The 12162-nt window shown below is 46.0% G+C and overlaps 1 protein-coding gene across 1 annotated transcript in view; it reads right to left on the minus strand.

Moving 5' to 3' along the window:
- Nucleotides 1-335: 335 nt before the first annotated feature.
- Nucleotides 336-12162, minus strand: part of hspb1 (heat shock protein family B (small) member 1) — an 88076-nt gene continuing 76249 nt past the window's right edge. The window contains exon 3 of the mRNA XM_062960265.1: nt 336-603. Within this exon, the coding sequence (XP_062816335.1) occupies nt 414-603 (190 nt within the window). The 3' untranslated portion in view covers nt 336-413. The remainder of the gene's footprint in view (nt 604-12162) is intronic.

Genomic DNA, 12162 nt, shown 5'->3' on the forward strand with positions numbered 1-12162 from the left:
AAAGAAGGGCGGAATATAAATGCTGTAAATAAATAAAAATAAATAAATAGATAGATAGATTGATAGATGAGATAGATAGATGATAAAGAGATAGATAGATATAGATAGGTAGATGAGATAGATAAGATAGATAGATGATATATTGATAGATGATAGATGAGATAGACAGATGAGATAGACTGGGTGGCCTTTGAAGTCCCTTCCAACCCTAGGATCCTATTATTCTAATGCATTTAGATACATACATACATGCATAGGTGCAAGGGGTTGGACTTGATGGTCTTTGGGGTCCCTTGCAACTCTAGGATCCTATGATTCTAATATTAAATGGCAGGCAGGTTTAAAAACAATTTATTGGCGCACGTCGAATCAGACATGTCTTGATTTTTAGGAAAAAGGGAGACACTTGGGCCTTATTTGGCGGCTCCTTCCGCGGGCTTCTTGGCCTCGGACGGCGGGATCTGTGCGTGGGCCTCGAAGGTGACCGGGATCTTGATCTCGGCGGATTGCAAGGCCGGCTTGGGCAGCGGGGCCTCCACCGTCAGAAGGCCCTCCGGGGAGAGAGAAGAACGGACAGCCGTGGGGTCAACACCCAGGGGAAGCCTATGGAAGAAAGAGAGAGATTGATATGATTGATTGATTGATTGATGATACTGTATTATTATGCTGGGCTGCACTAAGGGCACAATTCCCAGCTGGGGCCAATATAAAATATAATATATCATAATATATATATTGTATATACATATAATATTGATAATTATATTATAATGTAATACAATATAATACTAATGGTAATATAATAATATTAATTATATATGACATGTGATATTAATAATAATACAGTATGATAGTATAGTACAATATAGTAATATATAATGCTATATAATATATATACATATATATTTTTTATTTTATTTTATTTTTTCGTGTCAGGAGCAACCGGAGTTGCTTCTGGAGTGAGAGAATTGGCCGTCTGCAAGGACGTTGCCCAGGGGACGCTCGGATGTTTTTGATGTTTTTACCATCCTTGTGGGAGGCTTCTCTCGTGTCCCCGCATGGAGCTGGAGCTGATAGAGGGAGCTCATCCACACTCTCCCCAGGTGGGATTCGAACCTGGCAGCTTTCAGGTCATATATATGAGAACCATGCGTGAGTTAGGGCCTTTTACCCTCGCACTCAAGACCTGGCTCTTTACTAGAGCTTTTAATCTATGTTAATTTTATTAATATTTTTATGTATGTATTTTTATCCTTTACAATTTTATTTTGTAAATCGCCTAGAGCATCGTAAATGGAGGGCGATTAATAAGTAATTAAACGATGATGATGATGATGATGATAATTTGTAAGCTGCTCTGAAAGCAGGAAGGCAGAATGAAAGGAAAAAACCCAAAAAGTTATGGGTTCTAGGCAGAAAATAAAACTCAAGGCTGCTCTTTCGTGTCTGACCACTTGAGGGCAGCAAAGGACTGCAGATCAGAATCGTAAGGAAATATTGGGGGAAATATAATATAGAGGCGTAATTCTCGATTTGGCCACTTGATGGCAGCAAAGGACAGCAAATCAGAATCTCAAGGCAAGTGCAATATTTTGTCCACAGGAGGGCAGCAAAGGGATTCACCTAATATATGATTATAGGAATTTTACAGAATAATAATAATAATAATAATAATAATAATAAATCTAAAAATAATAGAGTTTTGCAAAGCCTTTCAAGTCCTCTGCCCAAGAGTGCTGGTGCCTACAAAACTACAACTCCCGGCCTTAAAACTCTGTAACTAGAGCGCCTGGGAGTGAACCATCACACCCCAAATCCTGAGCTTTGGCGTCGCAACTCCCAGCATTGACATGACAGGGGATTCTGGGCACTGCAGTCCACAAACCAGTTAATTTATACTATTATTTCATTAAGGGTTTTTTTTAGAAACCAACCGAAAGAGCACTTCCGCTTCCGATCTTTTATTTCATTTCTATGTCTACATTTAACAACACTATTACAGTCTAGAAAGATTTTTTTTAAAATTATATGGAATGAAAAGAAAAAAGATGGCTATCCCTAGGTTTAATAAATATGGATCGGCTCGAAATGTATGTGCTTTGGCGTACTAGATTCGAACCCGGGTTCTAGATCCATATCCGGTTCTAGATCAGGCAAGGGCAAACTTGGGCCCTCCAGGTGTTTTGGACTCCCAACTCCCAGAATTGAGTCATGGCAATCTTAAATAATACTAATACTAATACTATTGGGAGTGAGAGGTTTGCAAGAACTTTCACGCCCTCTACCCAAGAGTGCCGGTGCCTTGCCAAACTACAACTTCCACCATCCCATACAACCTCTGCAACTCTGCAACAGCTCAATGCTATGGGAGCCTGGGAGATATAGTTCACTAGGCCTGTTGCCTCCTGCGCCAAACTACATGCTATAGAACTCTAGGAGGTCTAGTTTTACAAGGGCACAAACCAGGGAGTGCTGGTGCCATGCCAAACTGCAACTCCCAGGAGCCCTCAATGGAGACAGGCATGGCTTTGGGTCAGGTAGTTTCTCTTTGCTGTGGAAACCCCATAGCTCAGTGCTGTGGAATCCTGGGAGTTGTAGTTTTGCAAGGGTTGGTCTCAGTCATGCCGCTGACTCCCCCGACCGCATCGGTGCCATGAAGGGACGTGTTGTCCCCACTTCCAATTGCCGTGGCTCCATGTGCTGGGCCCCTGGGATCTGTCGCTTGCCGTGGTCTCATCGCTCTCTGATCGGGGCTGATGCACTGTGACTCCCACGGGAACTTCTACGGCACATTGCTACGGAATCCCGGGATGTGTAGTTGGCAGAGGACGCGAAAGGCCTTGCAAACTGTGTCTCCCAGGCCCCCATCCATTGAGATGTTGCAGAGTTGCATAGGTTGTATGGGACGGTGGGAGTTGTAGTTTGGCAAGGCACCAGCACTCTTCGGCAGAGGAGGTGAAAGGCCTTGCAAACCTCTCACTCCCAAGATTATTATTATTAGTATTAGTATTATTTTAAACTGTCATGGCTCAAAGAAATATCAATTAATATTACATTAAGTCCTAATGGCTTTTCCGTTTGTCGCCCTCCTGTGGACAGAAGAATATTGCACTTGGCTTCAGATTGTGATTCTTTGCTCTCTGCTGCCATCAAATGGCCAGGTAGGGAAGTGCAGCCTCAGTGTTTTATTTCTCTCCAAAGGATCCCACAATGCAGACAGGCATGGCTTTGGGTCAGGTAGTTTTTCTTAGCTGTCTGGGACCCATAGCTCAGTGCTACGGAATCCTGGGAGTTGTAGTTTTGCAAGGGCTTCTCTCAATCATGCGACTGACTCACCCGAGTTGGAGTCCAAAACACTTGGAGGGCCCAAGTTTGCCCTTGTCTGATCTAAAACTGGATATGGATCAAGAACCCGGGTTCGAATCTAGTACGCAGAAGCACATACATTTCAAGCCGATCTGTATTTATTAAACCTAGGGATAGCCATCTTTTTTCTTCTTATTATTTTTAGTGTTAGTATTATTATTCTGTAAAATAATAAGTGGTTTTGGCACCACTTCCTATTGCTATTGCTCTGTGCTGTGGGCCCCTGGGATCTGTAGTTTGTCGTGGTCTCACTATTGTCTGATCGGGGGTGATGCAGTATGACTCCCACTGGAACTTCTACGTCACATTGCGATGGAATTCCAAACAGGAAACAATCAGGGCCAGCTAATGCCTCACAACAAAGGATTTCCCCAGGCAGGAATGCAGCCAGTCTTCGAAGCTGCAAGTCCATTCAATGCTAATCAAGGTGGCCAATGGCAACATTGACACTTGTCTCCAAGACAAGAGTTCTTTCTCTCACCCTGGACATTATTCCACAGATCGGTAAAGCCTGGGAGGTGTAGTTTGCTTAGTTTTCCAAAATACCTCACAACCTCTGAGGATGCCTGCCATAAATGTGGGCGAAATGTCAGGAGGGAATGCTTCAGGAACATGGCCATAGTATTGTGCGGTTGCAAGGTTGCAGAGGTTACATGGGATGGTGGAAGTTGTAGTTTGACAAGGCACCGGCATTCTTGGGCAGAGGGGGTGAAAGGCCTTGCAAACCACTAACTCCCAAGATTATTATTATTAGTATTAGTATTATTTAAGATGACCCTGGATCAAGGAAATATCAATGCTATTCCATGTTAAACCCTATGGCTTTTCCGTTTGTCGCCCTCCTGTGGACAGAGGAATATTGCACTTGCCTTAACATTGTGATTCTTAGCCCTCTGCCGCCATCAAACGGCCAGAGAGGGAAGTGCAGCCTCAGTGTTTTATTTCTCTCCAAAGGATCCCACAATGTAAACAGGCATGGCTATGGGTCAGATAGTTTTTCTTTGCTGTCTGGGACCCATAGCTCAGTGCTACGGAATCCTGGGAGTTGTAGTTTTGCAAGGGCTTCTCTCAATCATGCCGCTGACTCACCCCACTGCGACGGTGCAATGTAGGGATGGTTTGGCACCCCGTCCCATTGCCATGGCTTGGTGCTGTGGCCTCTGGGATCTGCAGTTTGCCGTGGTCCCATGGCTCTCTGATAGGGGGTGATGCACTATGGAACTTCTACGGCACATTGCTATTAAATCCCAGAAGCTGTAGTTTGGCAGAGGAGGTGATAGGCCTTGGAAAACTACACCTCCCAGGCTACCATAGCATTGAAATATAACAGGGGCGCAGTTTCCCACTCATTGATATTTCTTTGAGCCATGACATTTTAAAATAATACTAATACAAATAATCTTGGGAGTTAGAGGTTTGCAAGGCCTTTCAACCCCTCTGCCCAAGAGTGCTGGTGCCTTGCCAAACTACAACTCCCATATTCCCATACAACCTCTGCAACTTTGCAACAGCACAATGCTATGGGACCCTGGGAGGTGTAGTTTTCCAAGGCCATGTTAAACTAGACCTCCCAGCCTCCCATACAACTTTGTAACTAAAATGTACCACTGTCGTGCTTAATGCTATGATAGCCTGGGAGGTGTAGTTTTCCAAGGGCTTTCACCTTCTCTGCCAAACTACAGCTGTCATGATTCCATAGCAATGTGCCATAGAAGTTCCAGTGGGAGACGCACTGCATCGCCCCCGATCAGAGAGCAATGAGACCACAGCAAACTACAGATCCCAGGGGCCCACAGCACGCAGCCACGGCAATTGAAAGTGGTGCCAAAATGAGCCTCCGTTGCACCGTCGCAGTGGGGTGAGTCAGCTTGAGAGAAGCCCTTGCAAAACTACAACTCCCAGGATTCCGTAGTACTGAGCTATGGTTTTTAGACAGCAAAGAGAAACTATCTGACCCATAGCCATGCCTGTTTACATTATGGGATCCTTTGGAGAGAAATAAAACACTGAGGCTGCACTTCCCTACCTGGCCATTTGATGGCAGCAGAGGGCTAAGAATTACAATCTGCAGCCAAGTGCAATATTCTTCTGTCCACAGGAGGGCGACAAACGGAAAAGCCATTAGGACTTAATGTAATATTAATTGATATTTCCTTGATCCAGGGCCATCTCAAATAATTCTAATACTAATAATAATAATCTTGGGAGTGAGAGGTTTACAAGGCATTTCACCCCCTCTGCCCAAGAGTGCCGGTGCCTTGCCAAACTACAACTCCCACCATCCCATGAAACCTCTGCAACTTTGCATCAGCTCAATGCTATGGGAGCCTGAGTGATATAGTTTGTTAGGCCTTTCGCCTCCTCTGCCAAACTACATGCTATAGGGCCCTGGGAGGTCTAGTTTTACAAGGGCCCCACCCAGAGAGTGCTGCTGCCTTGCCAAACTGCAACTCCCAGGATCCCTCACTGTAGACAGGCATGGTTTTTTGGCAACAAAGGGACAAACCATAAGGGTCTAACCTGCCATATCATTGTTTTATCCTTGAGCCTTGGGAAATTTAAATACGTAACAATAGGAATACTAATAATAATAATATCCTGGGAGTGAGAGTTTTACAAGGTCTTTCGCCTCCTCTGCCCAAGAGTGCCGGTGCCTTGTCAAACTACAACTCCCACCATCACATACGACCTCTGCAACAGCTCAATGTCGTTGGAGCCTAGGAGATATAAACCTCCCTTGCTTAGTTTTCCAATAAGAATAAAATAATAATAATAAAATAATAATAAAATATTATTTCTAGACCGCCCCCTCTCGCCAGAGAAGGCCCGCCATAGATGTGGGCGAAACGTCAGGAGAGAATGCTTCTGGAACATGGCCAAACAGCTCGGAAAATGCACAACAACCCAGTGATTCCAGCCATGAAAGCCTTGGACAACACACTGGGAGATCTACTTTGCTGGGCCTTGTGCCTCCTCTGCCAAAGTACATGCTATAGCACCCTGGGAGGTCTAGTTTTGCAAGGGTCCGAACCAGAGAGTGCTGCTGCCTTGCCAAACTGCAACTCCCAGGAGCCCTCAATGGAGACAGGCATGGCTTTGGGTCAGGAAGTTTCTCTTTGCTGTGGAAACCCCATAGCTCAGTGCTGTGGAATCCTGGGAGTTGTAGTTTTGCAAGGGTTGGTCTCAGTCATGCCGCTGACTCCCCCGACCGCATCGGTGCCATGAAGGGACGTGTTGTCCCCACTTCCAATTGCCGTGGCTCCATGTGCTGGGCCCCTGGGATCTGTCGCTTGCCGTGGTCTCATCGCTCTCTGATCGGGGCTGATGCACTGTGACTCCCACGGGAACTTCTACGGCACATTGCTACGGAATCCCGGGATGTGTAGTTCGGCAGAGGACGCGAAAGGCCTTGCAAACTGTGTCTCCCAGGCCCCCATCCATTGAGATGTTGCAGAGTTGTAGAGGCTGTATGCGATGGTGGGAGTTGTAGTTTGGCAAGGCACCAGCACTCTTGGGCAGAGGAGGTGAAAGGCCTTGCAAACCTCTCACTCCCAAGATTATTATTATTAGTATTAGTATTATTTTAAACTGTCATGGCTCAAAGAAATATCAATTAATATTACATTAAGTCCTAATGGCTTTTCCGTTTGTCGCCCTCCTGTGGACAGAAGAATATTGCACTTGGCTTCAGATTGTGATTCTTTGCTCTCTGCTGCCATCAAATGGCCAGGTAGGGAAGTGCAGCCGCAGTGTTTTATTTCTCTCCAAAGGATCCCACAATGCAGACAGGCATGGCTTTGGGTCAGGTAGTTTTTCTTAGCTGTCTGGGACCCATAGCTCAGTGCTACGGAATCCTGGGAGTTGTAGTTTTGCAAGGGCTTCTCTCAATCATGCGACTGACTCACCCGAGTTGGAGTCCAAAACACCTGGAGGGCCCAAGTTTGCCCTTGTCTGATCTAAAACTGGATATGGATCAAGAACCCGGGTTCGAATTTAGTACGCAGAAGCACATACATTTCAAGCCGATCCGTATTTATTAAACCTAGGGATAGCCATTTTTTTCTTCTTATTATTTTTAGTGTTAGTATTATTATTCTGTAAAATAATAAGTGGTTTTGGCACCACTTCCTATTGCTATTGCTCTGTGCTGTGGGCCCCTGGGATCTGTAGTTTGTCGTGGTCTCACTATTGTCTGATCGGGGGTGATGCAGTATGACTCCCACTGGAACTTCTACGTCACATTGCGATGGAATTCCAAACAGGAAACAATCAGGGCCAGCTAATGCCTCACAACAAAGGATTTCCCGAGGCAGGAAAGCAGCCAGTCTTCGAAGCTGCAAGTCCATTCAATGCTAATCAAGGTGGCCAATGGCAACATTGACACTTGTCTCCAAGACAAGAGATCTTTCTCTCACCCTGGACATTATTCCACAGATCGGTAAAGCCTGGGAGGTGTAGTTTGCTTAGTTTTCCAAAATACCTCACAACCTCTGAGAATGCCTGCCATAAATGTGGGCGAAACGTCAGGAGGGAATGCTTCAGGAACATGGCCATAGTATTGTGCGGTTGCAAGGTTGCAGAGGTTACATGGGATGGTGGAAGTTGTAGTTTGACAAGGCACCTGCATTCTTGGGCAGAGGGGGTGAAAGGCCTTGCAAACCACTAACTCCCAAGATTATTATTATTAGTATTAGTATTATTTAAGATGGCCCTGGATCAAGGAAATATCAATGATATTCCATGTTAAACCCTATGGCTTTTCCGTTTGTCGCCCTCCTGTGGACAGAAGAATATTGCACTTGCCTTCAGATTCTGATTCCTAGCCCTCTGCTGCCATCAAATGGCCAGATTGGGAACTGCTTCCTCAAGGTACATGATTATTTATTGTATTGTGTTGTCGAAGGCTTTCATGGCCAGGATCACAGGGTTGTTGTGTGTCTTTCGGGCTGTGTGGCCATGTTCCAGAAGCATTCTCTCCTGACGTTATTGTATTGTTTAATTGTATTATGATATGTTGTTTTTATATTTTGCTATATTGTACTGTTCTGGGCATGGCCCCATGTAAGCCGCCCCGAATCCCCGTTGGGGAGATGGTGGCGGGGTATAAATAAAGTTTTATTATTATTATTATTATTAAGGTTATATTTCCCTCCAAAGGATCCTTCAATGTAGACAGGCATGGCTATGGGTCAGGAAGTTTCTCTTTGCTGTCTGGGACCCATAGCTCAGTGCTACGGAATCCTGGGAGTTGTAGTTTTGCAAGGGCTTCTCTCAATCATGCCACTGACTCGCCCCACTGCGACGGTGCAATGTAGGGATGGTTTGGCACCCCGTCCCATTGCCATGGCTTGGTGCTGTGGCCTCTGGGATCTGCAGTTTGCCGTGGTCCCATGGCTCTCTGATAGGGGGTGATGCACTATGGAACTTCTACGGCACATTGCTATTAAATCCCAGAAGCTGTAGTTTGGCAGAGGAGGCGATAGGCCTTGGAAAACTACACCTCCCAGGCTACCATAGCATTGAAATATAACGGGGGCGCAGTTTCCCACTCATTGATATTTTATTGATGACAGTTTAAAATAATACTAATACTAATAATAATAATCTTGGGAGTTAGAGGTTTGAAAGGATTTTCACGCCCTCTGCCCAAGAGTGCTGGTCCCTTGCCAAATGACAACTCCCACCGTCCCATGAAACCTCTGCAACTTTGCGACAGCACAATGCTATGGGAGCCTAGGAGGTGTAGTTTCCCAAGGGCTTTCACCTTCTCTGCCAAACTACAGCTGTCATGATTCCATAGCAATGTGCCATAGAAGTTCCAGAGGGAGACGCACTGCATCGCCCCCGATCAGAGAGCAATGAGACCACAGCAAACTACAGATCCCAGGGGCCCACAGCACGCAGCCACGGCAATTGAAAGTGGAGCCAAAATGAGCCTCCGTTGCACCGTTGCAGTGGGGTGAGTCAGCTTGAGAGAAGCCCTTGCAAAACTACAACTCCCAGGATTCTGTAGCACTGAGCTATGGTTTTTAGACAGCAAAGACATAGTCCCTGACCCATAGCCATGCCTGTTTACATTATGGGATCCTTTGGAGAGAAATAAAACACTGAGGCTGCACTTCCCTACCTGGCCATTTGATGGCAGCAGAGGGCAAAGAATCACAATCTGAAGGCAAGTGCAATATTCTTCTGTCCACAGGAGGGCGACAAACGGAAAAGCCATAGGATTTAACATGGAATATCATTGATATTTCCATGATCCAGGGCCATCTTAAATAATACTAATGCTAATAATTATTAACTTGAGAGTTAGGGGTTTGCAAGGCCTTTCACCCCTCTGCCCAAGAGTGCTGGTGCCTTTCCAAACTACAACTCCCACCATCCCATAGAATCCCTGCGACTTTGCAACAGCTCAATGCTATGGGAACCTGAGTGATATAGTTTGCTAGGCCTTTCGCCTCCTCTGCCAAACTACATGCTATAGAATCCTGGGAGGTCTAGTTTTACAAGGACCCAAACCAGAGAGTGCTGGTGCCATGCCAAACTGCAGCTCACAGGATCCCTCAATGTAAACAGGCATTGCTTTGGATCAGGACGTTTCTCTTTGCTGTCTGGGACCCATAGCTCAGTGCTACGGAATCCTGGGAGTTGTAGTTTTGCAAGGGTTTCTCTCAATCATGCCACTGACCCACCCCACTGCGAAGGTGCAATGGAGGCACGTTTTGGCACCAATTCCAATGGCCGTGGCTCTGTGCTGTGGGCCCCTGGGATCTCTAGTTTGCTGTGATCGCATGTAGTTTGGCAGAGGAGGCGCAAGGCCCAGCAAACTATATCTTCCACTGTGTTGTCGAAGGCTTTCATGGCCGGAATCACTGGGTTGTTGTGCGTTTTCCGAGCTGTCTGGCCATGTTCCAGAAGCATTCTCTCCTGACGTTTTGCCCACATCTATGGCGGGCATTCTCTGGGGAGAGGGGGCGGTCTAGAAATAAAGTTTCATTAGTGTTTTATTATTATTATCATTTTATTCTTATTGGAAAACTAAGCAAGGGGGGTTTATATCTCCCAGGCTCTAATGACAGAGTTTGTATGGGATGGTGGGAGTTGTAGTTTGACAAGGCACCGGCACTCTTGGGCAGAGGCAGCGAAAGGCCTTGCAAAACTCTAACTCCCAGGATATTATTATTATTATTAGTATTACTATTGTTACGTATTTAAATTTGCCATGGTTCAAGGATGTATCAATGATATGGCAGGTTAGACCCTTATGGCTTGTCCCTTTGTTGCCAAAAAACCATGCCTGTTTACATTGAGGGATCCTGGGAGTTGCGGTTTGGCAAGGCAGCAGCACTCTCTGGTTCAGGCCCTTGTAAAACTAGACCTCCCAGGGTCCTATAGCATGTAGTTTGGCAGAGGAAGCAAAAGGCCTAACTATATCACTCAGGCTCCCATAGCATTGAGCTATTGCAAAGTTGCAGAGATTGTATGGGATGGTGGGAGTTGTAGTTTGGCAAGGCACCGGCACTCTTGGGCAGAGGGGGTGAAAGGCCTTGCAAACCTCTCACTCCCAAGATTATTATTATTAGTATTAGTATTATTTAAGATGGCCCTGGATCAAGGAAATATCAATGATATTCCATGTTAAACCCTATGGCTTTTCCCTTTGTCGCCCTCCTGTGGACAGAAGAATATTGCACTTGGCTTCAGATTGTGATTCTTAGCTCTCTGCTGCCATCAAATGGCCAGAGAGGGAAGTGCAGCCTCAGTGTTTTATTTCTCTCCAAAGGATCCCACAATGTAAACAGGCATGGCTATGGGTCAGGTAGTTTTTCTTTGCTGTCTGGGACCCATAGCTCAGTGCTACGGAATCCTGGGAGTTGTAGGTTTGCAAGGGCTTCTCTCAATCATGCCACTGACTCACCCCACTGCGACGGTGTAATGTAGGGATGGTTTGGCACCCATTCCCATTGCCATGGCTTGGTGCTGTGGCCTCTGGGATCTGCAGTTTGCCGTGGTCCCATGGCTCTCTGATCGGGGGTGATGCACTATGGAACTTCTACGGCACATTGCTATTAAATCCCAGAAGCTGTAGTTTGACAGAGGAGGCGATAGACCTTGGAAAACTACACCTCCCAGGCTACCATAGCATTGAAATATAACAGGGGCGCAGTTTCCCACTCATTGATATTTCTTTGAGCCATGACATTTTAAAATAAAACTAATACAAATAATCTTGGGAGTTAGAGGTTTGCAAGGCCTTTCATCCCCTCTGCCCAAGAGTGCTGGTGCCTTGCCAAACTACAACTCCCATATTTCCATACAACCTCTGCAACTTTGCAACAGCACAATGCTATGGGACCCTGGGAGGTGTAGTTTTCCAAGGCCATGTTAAACTAGACCTCTCAGCCTCCCATACAACTTTGTAACTAAAATGTACCACTGTCGTGCTTAATGCTATGGTAGCCTGGGAGGTGTAGTTTTCCAAGGGCTTTCACCTTCTCTGTCAAACTACAGCTGTCATGACTCCATAGCAATGTGCCATAGAAGTTCCAGAGGGAGATGCACTGCAACACCCCCGATCAGAGAGCAATGAGACCACAGCAAACTACAGATCCCAGGGGCCCACAGCAGGCAGCCACGGCAATTGAAAGTGGTGCCAAAATGAGCCTCCGTTGCACCGTCGCAGTGGGGTGAGTCAGCTTGAGAGAAGCCCTTGCAAAACTACAACTCCCAGGATTCCGTAGTACTGAGCTATGGTTTTTAGACAGCAAAGACATAGTCCCTGACCCATAGCCATGC

The sequence above is a fragment of the Anolis carolinensis genome, unplaced genomic scaffold (genome assembly GCF_035594765.1).
Source record: "Anolis carolinensis isolate JA03-04 unplaced genomic scaffold, rAnoCar3.1.pri scaffold_7, whole genome shotgun sequence".
Lineage (NCBI taxonomy): Eukaryota > Metazoa > Chordata > Lepidosauria > Squamata > Dactyloidae > Anolis > Anolis carolinensis.